The following is an 18,614-nucleotide window of genomic DNA, read 5'->3' as shown; positions in this document are numbered from 1 at the left end:
TTGCGATTTTTAAAAGAGCTGTCCTTAAAAAATTGTTTGTTTTAGTTGTGAATTTAAATTAAGTCTGTGTATTTCAAGTTTTGTTGAATTGTTTCTAGATCTATTAACAAAGTTTTGTTTAAGGTATTGGAAATATCAATTTAGCAAATAGTAGTGTGATACTAATATATTTTGCCTTAAACTCTGTATCTTTATTTTTGTATAAAAATGTTATAATATCTTTTTTGTAAATTGTAGAAAAGTATGGCTTAGATTATGAGAAAAAGAAGCTGTGATGGTGTATATATCTTTATTTATCTTTGCTACATCTGCTTTTATATCAGTGACAGGTAGATCTTACTAGCTTTTTTTTCAACATTTGGTATCAACCATGGACAGTTTGCTGTCCTAGTTTTTATTGTGATTGCGATTTTTGTAAAGTACACATTGCTATATCTAATTTTTTTTAGCCTTGAATGCACCCCGGAATTTCATAAAGGAAAGTCAAGGTCAAACAAGCCTTGAATTTTCTTGGCAACCGCCTGGAGTAACTGTTGACAAGTATTACATTGAATGCTCTAGAAGAAATCACAATGAAATTATAGCTGCAGAATTTTCTGGAAATCTAAATAGGGGAACTGTGAATGGACTTGCTGTATATAGTACCTACTCTTGCAAGGTCTGATAGTGTTGCACATGTTATTATCAAATATCCCTATCATAGGTGGTGTTTATAACATTATTTATTGTCCTATTAATACCACATAATGTACAATTACAGTTATTTGAAAGGTGAAAACCTTTCACAGCACGCATGTTTTTAATTTAGGCAATAAAAGAATACTGGTTGTTTAAAGTATAATTTTCTAGATAAAAGCTACATCAACAGGAAATTGGAGTGCATCAGTTATCCAGAAAACATTAAAAGGAGGTTTGTATTCTTTGCAGTGTAAATTCTCCCTAATTATTAAAATACGTTACGATTACTTTGTTAATTTCAGCACCATGTTTGCAACCATTCGGGATGGAAAACTTTGTAATACCTGATGGTCGATTGACTTCTTCTGTTGCTTCTTCAAGTGATATGCAGATTTCTTCTGTCAGACTAAACAGTCCTTCCAAGTGGTGCAGTAAAAGTGCTTACATACAGATTGATTTGGGAAGAATTATGACAATTACTGGTCTTGCAATACAAGGTGGTACACAAGGTGTGACAAATGTGCGTATAAAGTATGGTATAACAGATCCAAATGATTTAGTTGATCTTAGGCAAGAAAGGATTGTAAATAACAAGAATGTTGAGAGGGTAAATTTAATATTTTTATATTTTTTATTAGTGCGTAAAAGTATGTAATGAACTCATTAAGCAAAGTTAGCCTAATGGCCAGAGATAAAATTCTGAAGTTAAAATGCAGAAGAAAGTGCTTTCATTATTAATTTCGCTGTGTCAGTAGATCTGTAAACTCCACGCATTGATAACTCTACCGTGCTTCTAAGATTGAAAGAAGCATTATATTTAAGTTTTAAATTCTGATTGTCACCCTTCACAACTTTGCAACATTATAGTTCTATCTAAATTAAGGCTCAAACAGCCTTGTAAAATCAGAAAATATGACTGCCTAACATACACTAGCTTTTTGATGCAAGAAATTAGATGTAATTGAATAACCAAATTCTAAGTCCATCCGGAGACTTTGAAAGTACTTTTGTCCAATACGGAAAAGGCACAAATACTTGCTGGTATGATTCTTTAATAATGTTTTAAACAGGATTATGAGTAGATTTTGATTAAACTATTTTAATTGAGATTTTTAACTTTTTAAGAAAATAAGGTTCATTAAAATTAAACAAATAAAACATATTTTTTAGGATAAGCTTGTTCCTTACTTAGCCCTAATCACATCCTAATAGCTATTGGAAAAAGGTAGTAGATATCACACAGTGCCGAAAAGAATTAAGTAAAAAAACGAAAAAAATATGACAATACAATTTCAGTCATGGTTAATGCAGTTCTTTGTTCAGCAGGGAAAGTTATTGCAACATAATGCATGTAATTTAATTTGTGGTAAATTCCTTTATGTTTGATAATCCAATTAAACACAACACCACAAATCTTCTTTAATGTGTTTTAAGTATTTCTGTAGTCACACCTGAACTATATATTTTCTGCTACTTAATGACTCTTTAATGGCTACTACGTGTACACAAAAAAAATAATTGAACTGTGCATATTTATGTCTTTTTCATAAAAATTATGTTTTATTTGAGAAGGAAATTTTGGAATAAACTTCCTGATAAGTTCTCTTTTTTTAAGAAAAAAAGAATTTTACTTAACCAATCAGAGAGAAAAATAAGCATTTTTCACTGTAGAATTAAAAAATAAGTAAAGATTGCACACGTTTCTCCGTAGAAATAAAATATAGTGTATTTTTGTCATAGCTAACCCAATTACAGTGCTAGAAAAACTCAACTATGTGATAAAAATAAATACACTGATTAAAAATGGAGCCCTCATTGTATTCTTATTGTGCATCAGTTTGTCTTTTTGAATAAAATTTGGCATCTGATATCACAACTTTTATATTACTGTTAAACGCTGAGGATTAGTGACCATAGATTTTTTAGCCAATAAGATGGGAAGTTTCAAAGTTTTATAAAAATTAAGATGAACGCCTTATTACATTCACTTCCTTTTTTAATAGGAAAAATGAGAGTGCAATTTTTCCTATGAGTGCTTTGGGAAATAATTTTTAGGGTCAAATACAGTCAAATACAATCACTAACAACAATAATCTCTATTTCACTTTTCATACTTTAGGAATAAAGGTCACTGCTGATAACAAAAATTTAAACACTTCGTATACCGCAATTGAATTGCGAAAACATTAATTCCACTTTAATCATTCTGACATTTCTTGATATCATTGTTATTTGTTACATTGTTATTACAAACTATATTGTGTATCTATACCAAGAAATATTACCTGATATCAAAAGTAAAGACGATACGTTGACTGAGGAATGGTGGGTACATTACTTGATATCCATTGTGCAATTACATTAAAACGCAGCTATTTATGTGTGCACTATGAAACATGGATATAAAGTTATCAACAATTTTCGATAATAAAATGGATTTAGTGTTTGTGATATTTGTAAAGAACATTATTTACCACGGTTCTTCGAACTGATTAGGTATGACATATGTTCTTGCTGTATACTTGAAGTTGTGTGTTTTGATTAAGAAATAAAATAAAGAAAAGATCCATCTTAGACAATAGGGAAACATCAGAGGAATTCATCGCACCAGCATTCCTACCCTCCGTATCAGGTACCAGGGAAATCCTTCGTCGATTTTTAAGGCAACACAAAGTAAAATGCATTCTTAACTCTAAAGACACCCTACGATGCACTTTGTCTAAACCAAAACACAAAATTATCCTGGAAGAACAAAGCAATGTTGTTTATGAAACGCTCTGTAAAGATTGCAAACGCTGTTTAAAGATTGTGATACAGTATAGGTGAAATAAAATAAAAATTCAAATAAGGAGTTTAAGAACACAATAATATGAATACCAAACAGACAAACCAAAGTAATATCTTCAATGAAATAACCAAGTTTGTGAATACTTAATTTAGCTAAGTTTAAAAGTTTACAAAGTTTTTAATTGTTAAAATTTAAAAATTACATACGATACAGTCTTTACTGTGTCATAGAATTTCGCTTCCTTGTTATAGTCTTTCAAAGTACAGAAATTTCTAAATATTAAATTTATTCAACTATACATGGCTGCCTTCTGTCAGCCATTGTTTTCAGTTTCTGTTTGTGAAAAATGGGTACTGTCGACATAAAAAAACCTTCATAAGACAACTTGAACAAAAAGGTGTGTATTAAAATTATACTAAAATTTCACATCCTCAGATTTTTTAGCTTGCGCTTTCTTCTGCAAATTTCTATTTTATATTATCAGCTGTACTTAGAATTTTTTAAAATACAAACTGAAAGAGACGTTTGTATAATTTCATTGACATGAGTAACATGATAATAAGTCTGTTTTGTTCTTTTATTTGATCGAAATCTTAAAATGACTGTATATAATTTAATAGAACTTTGCATATCCTGCAATTAATTACACGAAACGACATTGGTTTGATCAAGATGCATTTACTGTTCGTCATATTCGTATTTATCCAGTTGTAACAGATGCTAATAAAGTTGTGTGTTTGAAAATTGAATTGTATGGATGTGCTGAGAGTAAGTAGATGTTTCTATGATTATTAAATGTAAAGGACTAGACTTTGTATTCTCTGCATACAAAAATAGACTGTTGTAAGAACAAGTTGCCTTATTTGTATTAAATAAAGAGAAACTACAAACCTGGACATGTTTGTGGAGAGAGCAATTTTTTGGCTATTTCGTAAAATGGCCTAACTGCATCTGTTGGCCGCCTGTAGTAAATAAGGTTAAATATATGGCCAAAGGGTTTCTGTTGGTCGTCTTTGTGTGTTAGCTGCATTTTCCACAATGTCTACATTATTGAACAACCTGTTCTGTGACTAAAATCGTCTGAAAAACTGCATAATTTTGGTGTGTTAACGTCAACAAAAATAAGTACTGTGATTTAACCAAATATTTTAAAAGTCATAATTCTGTTTTAAACAAGTACAAGTTCAAAATATCTGTTATAACTAGTTCTCAATTACAATCTTCAAAAGATTGTAGCTACTAAATCTGTTGATGTGATATAAATATTGGATATTACTTATGATACAAGTATTAAAACAAATCACTTGTTGAAAGTAACTGAGAAAATCATGGTAAGTAAAATAAATTTCTTTCACAAAGCTAAAGTTTACAATGTATAATTTCCTTCGGCATAGTTTTCCACACACTACCTTTCAGGCTAAAAGAAATACAATTTTTGTGTTTAGCATGTTCCTTTTCATTAAATTCAATATTCAATCCCAAAATCAATGGTACCCAATTGGTTTTATCACCAAACATTTATTCTTCTCGATTTTGGTGTTCATCTGCTCAACACTTCCTGAGATATGAGTTTGGCATGGAAGTTACATTAACTGGTATACTTGTTCAGACTCAGAAAACTAAAGCAACACTCAATTTTAAAGTACGCTATGGAGATTCCATGAAGCCCTTAACATTTGTTGGAACAAAAACATCTGCAAAGGTATCAATTATTTTTTGTGATAAGATATTTTCTTGAGAGCCTCTTCTTCTATTTTCTCTCTTGAAGAGATGACTTACTAAAACTTCTAAAGAATTTTGGCAAAATGTGTTCACACTATAAAATATTAAGGTAAAAAATAAAAATTAAAACTAATTTGATGATAAAGATTTCAATTAACTTATTCTAGTCCAACAAAAGAGAAAAGCATAGTAAACTTAATTTATTTTTCATAAATAATAGATACCATAATATGTCATTTTAATTGTCATTGTTTTTAAACCAATGGAACACTGGATTCCTTTTTGTATAATTGTGAAGCCCATTATTTCCAACGTGGATGACTTTCGATATTCTTACAAAACATTCAAACAGGTGTACTGCAATGACGTATAATGATAATGTTTGTACAAATAACTATTGTAGGACATTTCTATGTGAAACAATAGGTGAACAATAGGTAAAACAATAGGTGAGAAAGGTGTCACTACGGTATTGGCACCAACATGCTGCAGTATGCAAGAACTATTACCCTGGTGTGCAATGACAGGTCGCGCATCTGCTTGTATATTTTTATTATTAAAAAGAAGTTTCGATGATAAGTGAGAAAAATTATGTTAGCATTAATATTGTCTCTTTTCTAAAAACTGAGGGGAAGGGTTCTTGACATTTAGTAGCACTTAACGCAATTGAATTTCAGTAGAAAATGCATACTGTTAAAAAAGGAGTGATATACTTTCCTGGAAAATGAATTCAATACAATTTTAAATTTATCTAATTTTTATCAGCTGTGTCCCATTTTCATTGTTATCATTTACAGAGCAGTCCCATTTAGATTGTAACTTTTGTGTTTCGTAAAAAAACGCATAATAATTAAAAAAATTGTATTAAATAAATCGAAATTGATTTGTCTATCACACAATTAGCTCTTGCAAATTAAGATATTGTTGCCAGCAGATGAAAAATTTCATAACAGTTAGCCAAGCTACTTGAACAAATACAAAAATATTGCTTGTAGCTTGCTTATAAAGGTTTTGATTGGGGATAGACCAAACTACATATTTTCAAAATACACTACATAACTAAAAACTTGGACGATTTAGATAAAATTAATATTAAGTAAGTAATTGTTTTTTTAGGGTAAATACAGCAATTGCTGGTACCAAAGTACAAAATCTCATAACTCAAAACTGCCACTGCTCATACTTTTGTAAACTGAAAGAAAGTGAACAGAACACTAAGTTAAGATTCTTTTTGTATTTAACTTGACACGTGGGGAAGTTTAACATAATAGCAGATATAAATACAAACACAAAAAATTGACGGAAAATCCATAAAAACATAAATTTTATCTACATAAGATATTATTGACTAAAAGCTACAAAGCTTCTTAACAGCTTACCTAGTATATATTTTCAAATCAAGTTATTTTAAAAATATTGAAAGTTTCAAATCATATCACACAGCTTTATATAAACAACAACAAAGAACATATCAGATGTAATTATTTTAAATAACTGTGGTATAAAACAGCCTTTGCACAACATCTCAGACAGTTTATTTATGGTACATCCATTTTAAACAATGATATTAGTGCACATATATATAACTGCGTCTTTGATATAAACCGGAATCATAACCAGGAATCAGCACCCAACAAAAAGAGATTTTGACAAGGAAATAATTTTGAAAAAAATTAAAGAGAAAATTTACAAACCGAAATGGATATATTATACTACTAGAATCGAATGTCTTAATCCTGTTTTTTTTCGCAAAACATATTCCCTGTTTTTTGCAGCTATCAGGCAAGCTATTAAAAAACAATTATTAGGTAATAGACGCAACAATAAAATTTCTATCTTTACCCTTTAATCAGTGTATTAAACTCAAGTAAGCTCATTCTATACTTTTCACTTGTGGTAATCTTTCACAAAACAGCTTATAATGTATTTGGATAATTCAAACTTTTAGAATTTCAAAATAACAATGGGATTTGTGGTCTATGATATGGCAAAGAAAAAAGATTTACATGAACCAAATAGAATAGGTCCAGAACTGGGAGCCGCAGACAAACCCACTACACTATGTGCGGCAATATGTTAGTGATGAACTCAGATAGTTTATCCGGATGGTGTGTATACATATAGTTGAATATTTATCATAGCACATCCGTATTTCATTCTCAACAGAGAATGCTTCACCTCGATCAGACCTCTGACCATGACGGGTGAGTATAATGCGTGTAAGTCATATTGAAGAAGAACTACTTTGTTCATCATTAACATTCTGGGGACCGCGGATTGAATCCCGCTCACTGCTTGGAAGTATGTTACTGAGGAACAAAACAGTTGTTCTTCATTATGACTTACATGCATTATGCTCTCCCGTCATGATCAGAGGTCTGATCGGGGTGAAGCATTCTTCGTTGTGAATGAAATACGAATGTGCTATGATAAATATTCAACTATATGTATACACACCATCCGGATAAACTATCTGAGTTCATCACTAACATATTACTGCACGTAGTGTAATGGGTATGTCTGCGGCTCCCAGTTCTGGGGACCGCGGATCAAATCCCGCTCACTGCTTGGCAGTATGTTAGTGATGAACAAAGTAGTTCTTCTTCAATATCACTTACACGCATTATAATCGCCCGTCATGATCAGAGGTCTGATCGGGGTGAAGCATTCTCTGTTGAGAATGAAATACCGATGTGCTATGATAAATATTCACCTATATAGAATAGGTCTCATTCAGTGGTGTGTTTTGGAATAGAGCTAATTAAAGGATATATATGCAAATATTCAGAAAGGTTTTACCAATGTTTTTAGACATCAAAGCACAGTTTGAAGTAATATAAAGTACTATGAATCAAGTGTAAATAAAATTAAGACATATAAATTGTCTATTGTCAATTTGTGTTATTTTCCCAATACGTAGTATATATGAGAGCTTTTTTTTATAGTATAATTGTTAGAGTAATTATAAAGATTTTTTTCCAATTATTAAAATCAGATATACACTGATGTACCTGTATTAAGATGTTAATTATTGTGCTTTTAGATATTTATTACAAATAGTGCAAATAATTCAGTAATAACACATTGGTTTGACATTCCACTAATATGCAGTGTTATTGATATTATACCTGAATCCGGTGAAGGTTGTATACAGATTGGTTTTGTTGGCTGTTTAACAAGTTAGTTGTTTTTATTTGCCTTATATAAATTCTGTATATTTATAGTCTTCTTATAGCTAGTGATCCGTTATTTAAAATGGGAGCCTTTTTAATCCTAAATTACTTCTTCATTTTTGTATGAAATCATGTTTTTACCTTATTAGCACAAAACATCTATTTCGTTCTCCCAGATAAATACACAAAGATTACAATTTAATTTTACCTTGTTCTATTGATAAACACTGGTGCAAATTGTTAATCTAATTTTTGTAACATTCTGGAGCTCTTTATGATATTACTTTTGTTAGAATGTTATTTTTCACGAATCTTGCAGGGTTATTTAGTGAATTTTCATGCCTGTAAATTATTGTGTGAAATTAATTCCTACACAAAAGGACCACAAAGATTCTTCATAGACAATGCTTAACAATAAAGCCATTTATACTGAAGAAGTAATTTTTTTTTTGTTATAAGATAATTTAAAAAAACTGTGGCCATCATATGACTAAAAGAAGCAGTCAAAGAAAAAAAAATTCCTTAAAAAAATTAATAACTGTTCAATACTCAAATTTGTTAATTTGTGCAAAAACATCTGTAAAACTTAGTACTCAATTATTTTAAATTAAACCAGTCCTGAATTTTCTTTTTTTATTATTTATTTAGATTGCATGAATAAACTCGGACTTGAAAGTAGAAAGTCAGGAATTAAAATAACTGCCTCTAGCACATTTGAAGAAAATGGTGAAATAATACATGATAATGCTCCAGAAAATGCTAGATTAAATAATATTCGAGATGCCTGGGCAAGAAAAAGGGGTATGTTAAAAATAGAATTAATGATTTTTCAGTACGTGATTTGGAATTAAAATGACATCAGTAATTGTTATTATTATTTTTACTGTGTGGAAAGTTGGACTTGAAATCTGCCATTCTCAGTACTTGGCACACTTTATGCTTTTGTTTTATTTGCCATCAGTATTAAGTTCTGGAACCATTGACCTCGCATTGTGTTGTATACACCAGTTAGACATATAATTTTGCCATTATGAATCTTAACGCGGTTTGGGGCATGTTTTTTAATTGGTTTAGTCAGAAAAGTAAACACTACTGCCAGTGAAGCTGTGCAGTTGAGTCTTCTTCTTTGCTGGATTGTGTTTGTGAAATTTAAATGTTGGTTAAATCCTCCCTTCAGATTATACTGTTTCCCAAGTGTGTTAAAAGATTATGAAAAACGAAAAAGTGGATCATTGCTTTACGAAGGGTAAATAGCGATAAATCAGAATGGAAACCTTGTGCCAGTGACCGAGTATAGCACAACATAACCAACTGGTTCAAATTTTTTAAAAAAACAGATTTTTTTATAGCTACAAATATAATAAAATACATTATTTTCTGTTACTGTTTTCCTTTTCATAAACTGCTGACCAATCAACATCTTTCAGTTGTTCTTGAAGTTTTTAAGGTTGTTATTTAAGTAATCTTCACAGCGTATTGTTCTCGATTGGAACTGTTTATTATTGAGTTTGCGAGCACATGCAACCATATCGTAGTCACTAAAGCTAAATGGAATAACTTTAGTCAGTTTAATGTGCTCTTTGTTTGATGCTATAATATCGATTATACTTGAAGTGTATTGCACAGTTCGTGTCGACTCATTAACCAGTTGTTTGAATCCACTCAGACACAAAACATTTTTGAATTGTCGATTGACCGGTTTCTTTGCATAATTGACGTTGCAGTCTCATAATAATCGTCTCTTCCGTCAAAGACTGCAATACGTCATTAAAACTAATTCACAGGTATTTTAAAATACCTAATTGCCGATATACGCATCATATAAGAAAACTGCTGGAATTTTTTAAAAATATCCCAACCTATATATTTTCAATATTTTTAATTTCCAGGTCTTTACGTCTTTCCCATGTAATACCATTTTTGATGTAAATACATACGCCACATCCTTTCAACCAGAACGATAAGTAAAGCTTAAGACACCCTGAGTTGTAGTAACTATATGCCTTTGAGTTTTCATAGTCGTTTAAATCTTTACTTCCCAGCTCTGACGGATATAAATGGATATAAAACTATTGGCACTTAACACCATCTTGCTCATTTATCCAACCATCAGTGATAAGAAAAGAATCAATTCATTATTTCGCTACAAAATAAATATTTACTTGAGATCTAAACATCAGCAAAAACATCCAAAGAAAATTATCAATTCCTCTCAAAAAAGCTTCTATATTCCAGGAATTTTTTTAGGCTTTGCTAATCTCAAATATGTTGTTATGTTATATTTTTTTACAAACTAGCCATACTTGTGTATATTTGATTGTTTGGTTTTTTCTTAAACACCAATTTTATATGCTTAGATGATCGAGACATATGGCTTCAGGTATGCTTTAATAGAACTAAGTACATTTTTGGAATTGCTGTTCAAGGTCAAGGTTATCGCTGGAATGATAGGATTATGGCTTACAAAATAAATTATGGATATAAAAGTAATGTTTCTTATGATTACAAGATCAATAATGATAAAAAGGTGAGTTTAATGTGATTTTAGTTGTGTAAAGCAATATATTTATTAAAAAACATGTGATAAAAAACCAGGCAAGTTTTTAATATGCTATTGAAAAAGTTTGAGGATGCCTTGAATTTGCTTAAATCCATTTTTTTAATTGTAGTTACTTATTTTATGCATAGTAAACCTGCATTTTTATCATAAAGTTGTGAATTTTTTCAATCATTTTAAATAAAATTTAGTTGTAACTGTAAAGAGTATGTTTGCTTATATTCACACAGCTAATATTAATATGTAGGAAGCAATTTTCTTCGTACAATGATATTATATAACTAGCTGAATTCCCGTGGAAGAAGCTACTGAATCTCTCATTAAACTGATATAAGAGATACTAAACAAAAACATACAAATTTTCAAAACTCACATTTCAACCTCGACCCCGGGCTCTTTGTCTCTTTTATAACGGAATGTTAAAGGATAACAAAAAAAATCAAACATTTTTCGTTAAGCCATACAAAATTAGCTATTCAGTCTATTGCATACAGCAAACCTTCCAAAGTTAAAATATAAGAAATTAATTGTTAAAAACACATAAAAGAGAAATATAAAAACTTGAATTATTTAGTATATTGTACATCTACCGAAATATTTCAATCCAAAATATTAAAAGAACAGTTTGCTTTAACAGACCCAAACTTATAATCAAGAAAATTACGCATAAAATCAAAGAAGATAAAAATGCAGTGTCGAATTTAAGAGTGGAATATATTTCAAACGATCGTAACGTAACAGATGTAAACATTGATTTAAGTTTAGGTTTTAGGTTTAGGTTTTATATAATGACAACAACACTGAATCACAACAGAAAAATTAGTTTTTACAGTTTATGTAAATTCTTCTCTAGGACATACACGCTGTTTTTATAAGAATAGTATGTTTTTCCTTTCAGTGTTTTTTTGACAAATACTATCCTCATTATTCACAATATCTTCTTAGCATGGCTATGGCATGTAAATGTATAATGCTTTAATAAAATAAAGCCTGCTATAAGCTACTATAAGCTATATGTAACGACCCATTACTTCAGACAGTTCAGTTTGCTAAGCAATAAAAAATTAAACTGCTAATTAACTTTGTGCATAATACAAATTTTTTTGATTTAGAACAAACAATCAAGCTTAGATATATTCTTAGGATATTGTGAACTTCTGACCCATTGGTCAGAGTGTATTCTTACACAAAAATATTTTCTGGCTCAAGACACAACAAGGAACTTAATAATTAAAGGAAAGTTTTCTCATTTGGCGGCTTACTTATTTCTTTAGTAAATTTTAGCATACAGCCACATCATAAGAAACTGACCTGTGAGTAGCACAATTTTACTCACGCAAAGGAATTAATATATAAGATATAAATGTGGTTTATTTTTATTTTAACTTATCTCTAGGTATTTACAGGGAGCAACAACAGATACAAAACACAACTGGCTATTCTTCCAACTATGTTAAAAGCAAACTGTATTAGATTGCATGATATGGATTGTAATAATAAAAAAGAAAATGGTGAACAGGGATGTACTGGAAGGTTGGAAATTATGGGATGTAATGGAGGTTTGCTGGTTTATTTTATTTGTACTTTTTATTTGTCTAATGAAGTAAATATTACAATCTGGTTTATCCCTCATATATTACAAACACTGTGCAATGTATGCAATTTTGAGTGTTTTGATACATGTTAGATACATGTCGGAATTACTGACATTGTTACTCATAAAAGGAGTCACCCAGGATAAAACTGGTTAAGTTCCTTAGGGGTTGGTTAACCAATTATCGGAATGTACGATTTGATGACATAATCTTTGATACTGTTTGTAACAACACATGATCCTATACATAATTGTGATCAACCTTGGAGAGTCTACAAAATAGAATTAATGGCTTTCTAAAAATTTCTAAAAATAAAATATCTATAGGAACATATCATTGTTGATGTTGCCAATTTTTTAAATTTAGGTATCTTGTCAATATCTCATTAAAATTTTATAATGATATACTTTTTATGATAAGTATTTCAAGCATTGCATAAGGACAGAGTTATTACTGGTATCAATTTATTGCTGTGGCCATTTTTTCTGAATTAATTGGATTTTTTCCATGAGTCAAACTACTAGTACACTAATAATGGTAACACCTCGAGAAAGGTCCTACACATGCATCAATATTTCGCTAATGATATAATAAACTGACATTGAGGACGTTACACTCTGGGCTATGTACCTGAAGCTATCAAGTGTCTAAATTTTCACCCATTTATTCTTCTCCTTTTCCTCCAAGTGCTTTAATCTACTTAATCCTCTGATGTGGATAATTTATAATGTCACAAATACCTGATGTTTAACTTATCCAAACTCTTTCTGTCTCTCAGACTGAAGGTACACATCTGTCTAACTATTATTATCATGTCATTTGTTCCAGTCAATATCTATTCTTTTCATCTCTATTTCGAGATTAGAGCTTATTCTATTGGCCCTGTGTAATTCTCCCAACAAAATATTTCTTTTGTTTTTTTTCGGTACAGCAGATTTTCATTGAAATGGTAGCTTACATTCCATAGAAGCCACAAGAAAACTCAAAGAATTATTTGATCTAATTAATTCCGTATTTAAAAACTTCTTTGGATTGTTTTCGATTGTAAAACAAATGTTTGAATGATATGCATATAATCTTTCGTAAAGAATGTCAAAAATATTCTGTTTTCTTCTGTTATACGTCGACGTACCGTTTATAGAATTTCGGTTTCAAATGAGTTACAAAATCCTAAGCACCTCTTTCAGTGTGTCTGTAACAGCCAAAAGGGATGTTTTCCTTTGAAGTCGCTAAAATTTTTGTAGAAGTCACCAAAGAAGTGTGTCTAACTTGTAACCTGCCTAGACAAAACAACATGACGCCAATGCACTTAGACTGGCTTTTATTAATTAAATAAGATTAGCAAAGTCATAGCATTGTACTGTAAGGCTAATTAATTGGAAACGAGTGGAAATAACTCCCAAGAGCATAACTATGGGCACCCGGGTCCCAAGTGCGTTCTCCGATGTTGAGTCATACCACCTGTATCTGAACAGACAGGTTAATTCCACTAACAAAATTCATTTACTCCCTATTATTTCTGTAATCGTCCATCAAAAGTGCACAATCCTCTACATTTTCTAGATAACAACTAAGCAAATTTAAGTTTTTTTTATTTATTTTAGCATGTTAAACTTGTATATCTTCCTAACCATTCTTTAAAAGCACATGATCTTATATGTAATTTTGGTTAGCATTTCAGATTCTACTACACACGCAACAAGCATTTAATTTTAATTTTGTTTCGCTCCTTGCTAAAGTCATCAAAACTTTAATAGAGGATCTTTCTCATTGTTCTTCTGTGTAAGTGGATTTTTCCATGGGCTTAAACCACTAGTTTATATAATAATACAAAAGTTTTGTTTGTATGTGACCACCAAAGTGGGTGTGTTTCTTTTTCTTTAATGTAGCCGAAAAATGCATGTCTCAAATGCTAATCGGCAATCTAACGTTGTGACGGTAATAACTTTAATATAACGTAAATATCTTAATGAATAAATCCATACAATGTACTTAAAGTTTTGAGACCAAATAACTTAGAAGTGAGGTGGTGAAGTCAGTCTTTTTTTCACCGTGTTGGTAATTAGGGACACTCTGGGACTATAAATTGGGTAAGTTTCTCAAGCGTGGGTCCCTAATTCCATTTTGAAATAAACGGTTGAAGACGTCATCAAAGAATGTTCAGACCTAAATATCTCTGCAACCATTTGTCAAAATTACATGATTCTATACACTTACTTGATGAGCCTTTCAACATTTGTGTAATGAAAACGTAGTTATCTTCTCAACTGCTCATTAAATGTACTCACTTACATTATTTTGATCACAGTTTTAAGTTCTTCACAATAAATGCTACAAATAAACAAAATTTTAAGAATAATTTTTATGTATATGGACAGGACACTACTGACTTCATTAAAATTTAAGTGACGTCTCTTTTTTTATCTTTTCTCTGCCTTACTGGATTTTTTCCACGGCCCTTATTGACGATTATGATGCACATTGACCTTTCTGTAACTTCACACCACCTGGAATTGAAAAAAAAAGTAAAAAATAAATCAGGTTTGCTAAACTTACCAATAATTGCCAATAACATCCTGATAATTCTAAGCCGTGGCAGTTGAACTTTTATGAAAACTTAAAGGAATAACAACTATTCGACCTGGTTGAAATCCCCAGTCTTCTGCATGTACATTTAAGTGTTCTGCCACACCCTGGTAACTTTCAGCATGCAGTTTAGTTTTCTTGAGTGTATTCTAAGCGATCAATTTTAACATAGGAGTCAACATGATATTGCTGAAACATTTTCCTGCCATAATGAATAGGGCTAAATAATAAGCATACAGTCAAATAGTAAGTATAATACTACAACATGGTAGTACAATTGTGTCTATTAGTTGGACGTTCCACAACATGGAAAATCTGGCTAAAAAAATGGTACAAACTATTGGCTCTAAATTGGCAGACATTGTGAAAAATATTTTGTAAATTACCCCCACTTGGCTAAATCTCTGTCTCCAGAAAAATCTCTATCTTGACCAACAAAGATGGAGCATGATTCTCTGCTACTGCTTAATTTAATTCTTCCTACTCAACTTTACCCATGTACTAGTTAAATGTCTAACCCATTAACCTCTGAACAATTTGCATAACGCCTTCCTGACAAATCCAGCCATCCACTCATTGAGTGCTCTACCTGCTTCATAAGTATGCAATAGATTAAAAACGGAAATTTGACCTTCAGGAGGTTAGAGGCCTCCAGCCTGTTGAATTATTTAACAACATATTCGAAAACATGGTGGTCTATTTCTATGCAGGGCTGAAGGTTTGCTCCAAAAGAAGCAAATGCAACTGCGCTATTATACGTGCATCTATTTGCCCCAAAGTCTCTAGCCTAAACAGTACTATTATTTGTTAATAATTGCATTAGCTGGTGAGAGTAAGGAGATACATAATCTAATGCAACCTTACCACTGTGACAACATCTAAAAAGGTTTTTATTTTCAAATTTTAAAGCTATTCTCACTCTTTGTCTATAGCACCTAAATAATATAAATGTAGCAATACAATTATATGTGCTACGTTATAATCTTGTAAATTTTTGCCAACATGAACAGCAGCAACGGAGACTGTCATTTTAGACAAGAAAGATTATCTTGACAAATGTTATGATAGCATTAACAATGTAACAATGTAATGTAGCATTAAAACGTAACCATACACACGCCTCAAACGAGATATATTAGAAACAATCAAGTGTGACACAAGGAAAACATCTGGGGACGTTTAAATAAAGACGATAGCATTGATGATAGATTGTGTAATAAACATAGTACTTTAGACACTTCACCGTCTCGATTCTATAGTCTTTCTAAAATAAATAAATAGGGAATACCTGTACACCCAATTGTTTCATGTACAGGATCTCCTTTGTGTAATTTTATCAAAATATCTAGCTGCCATTCTTAGCAATTACACGAAGAGTGGTCACTGTAAAAACTGGAAAGAGTTTTCGAAATTTATCAGAAAGTACACAGAATTACCATGAAGGACACATTTTATATCATTGCAAAATTTTTAATAAATGATTAGTATGACAACAAAACACTTATCCTTATAGACAAGCTAATGTCCTTGGTCTAAGTTGTACTCACAAAAACATGGTATTTATTTGACGGTAACTTCTACGCAAACTAACGATGTGGCTATGGGTGGCTCATCTCCCTCTGTGGTAGCTAAAATATATATGCAGGCTTATGAGACTGCTGCATATCACGCCCCCAGAGTTTGAAAAAAGATTTGCGGATAACGTTTTCTTAAAAATACATCTAGACGCATTTCATGAACATATCAATAATATACACCCAAAAATTCAATTTACAATCGAGCACAGGAAGAACAGTATGCTCCATTTCTTCTACACTCTAGTGTCTGGCAACGGTTATAACTTATCAATATAAATCACACTAACTCATGCTGATCAATATCTCAACATCTAATCACCAAATGTCCTGCAAAGAAATGGTAGTGTTTTCATTACTGGACAGTACAGTCCATGTAGTCAGTGGAATCATCAAAAGAGTTATTTTAACAAAAAAGTGGCTATCAGACTTGGGTAATAAGACCTTTTAAATTATGCAAAGCTATAACTATATAAATGGAGGGAGCGGAGTTATGATAACTGGATGAAAGCAACATCTAGATACATGGGTGTTAAGGCATAAAAAGTCAGGTTTAGCGTTAATAATTATTTTTTCTACTTGTTTAGTAAATCCTTTCCTATAGATTGATACTTTAATCGTCTATATTTACATATTTTATATATTTCATTATTAATGAATCAATGGAAACAAAACGAAAATGCCCTAAGTGCTCTCCGCGTTATAATCTGCCTGCAAAAGAGGTGAATAACTTTTAGCCCTATTTGGTATAGAACGCATAAATTTCAAATTATAATATATTTTGAATTAAGAAACTTTATGACTAATTATATTTTCATGACTGGTACATTTTCCAAAGAAATTGACTTCACATGAGGTATTGCCTGAAACCACCATACTCTCAAAAAAGAAAATTGATATACATTCTGATTTAATGATCACATGGGAAGTGTTTATTTTGCCAACTCTCAAGTTCGTTTTCCCCGATTTTCATGACTTCAATCCGAAATATGAAATTTGATATCGAATTTTTTGTAGTATAGTATTTTCTCATCAAAAAATTGTTATTCCAATTTATTTCTTGTCTTACACTACAACCGTGCAAATTTTATAACTAACACTTATGTCCTACTCACATACTTTCAAGATCCCAAAAAGCTCATAACAAATAGGGTTAAAAGGTTACTATTGTTGTTCAGATAGGAACGTTTTCTTAACTACACTTTATTTAGGAAATAGGCATTTGCAACCTTAGCCTAAATTTAGATATATATAATAACATAACATATTAGTTTATACTTAAGATTTACTACACAGTACCTTCATGTATAGCTGATCATGGGTGATAATTAAAAAAAATAATATACATAGTAAAGTGTATTCTTTGATAAAGTTAATAGCAACCTATTACTAATTGTTTTTAGAAACTGTTTTCAAAACAAGCAGATGAATGTTTTCGTTAAGATTTTAATGCTTTTTTGATGTTCTTTATTGTTATTTTTAGACAAACTTCCTGATGTTGTTATGATGAGGGCAAACAACAGCCTACAATGTGCTGCATATGGGACACATCCACTTATACAATGGAGTTTAAATGGCGAAGTAGTTACAACTGATGGAAATTATACGATCACCGAAATCAGGAATCACAATACAAATGAACTATATAAATCATTACTCACATTTAAGATGGATATTGAAGAGTTTTTATTGAGGTTTGGTGAATGTGATAATCAAGAGAATGGAAAGTTAAAGTGTACCAAAGAATATGCATGTGCATATCAGTATATGTCTAAAAGTACTCTCGTTCCTGTGAAGAAAACGTTTAATCTTACCTGGTCATTCCAAGGTTAGACATCCTAGATATACTCAGAATATTTAACTTTAACTAATTATGTAAGATTAATTTCTATTATAAACACCTCATAATAGATTTAGCTATTGCTAATGGGCTTTAATTGT

General features: G+C 30.9%; 1 protein-coding gene across 2 annotated transcripts in view; it reads left to right on the top strand.

The window, feature by feature from the left end:
- The first annotated feature begins 56 nt into the window (after positions 1-56).
- LOC130629639 (uncharacterized) overlaps positions 57-18,614 on the top strand; it is a 60,459-nt gene continuing 41,901 nt past the window's right edge. Inside the window, exons 1-11 of one of the 2 annotated variants that reach the window (XM_057442910.1) lie at positions 57-329; positions 450-658; positions 850-910; positions 981-1,285; positions 4,087-4,234; positions 4,912-5,168; positions 8,232-8,367; positions 9,010-9,162; positions 10,719-10,888; positions 12,315-12,477; positions 18,157-18,501. In XM_057442910.1, the coding sequence (XP_057298893.1) occupies positions 275-329; positions 450-658; positions 850-910; positions 981-1,285; positions 4,087-4,234; positions 4,912-5,168; positions 8,232-8,367; positions 9,010-9,162; positions 10,719-10,888; positions 12,315-12,477; positions 18,157-18,501 (2,002 nt within the window). In that variant the 5' untranslated portion in view covers positions 57-274. The remainder of the gene's footprint in view (positions 330-449; positions 659-849; positions 911-980; positions 1,286-4,086; positions 4,235-4,911; positions 5,169-8,231; positions 8,368-9,009; positions 9,163-10,718; positions 10,889-12,314; positions 12,478-18,156; positions 18,502-18,614) is intronic. The other variant, XM_057442911.1, reaches the window with a different exon arrangement.

This window comes from Hydractinia symbiolongicarpus, chromosome 2 (assembly GCF_029227915.1).
Source record: "Hydractinia symbiolongicarpus strain clone_291-10 chromosome 2, HSymV2.1, whole genome shotgun sequence".
Classification (NCBI taxonomy): Eukaryota; Metazoa; Cnidaria; class Hydrozoa; order Anthoathecata; family Hydractiniidae; genus Hydractinia; species Hydractinia symbiolongicarpus.
Note: the sequence above shows the minus strand (reverse complement) of the source record. Positions and strands in the feature narration are given on the sequence as shown.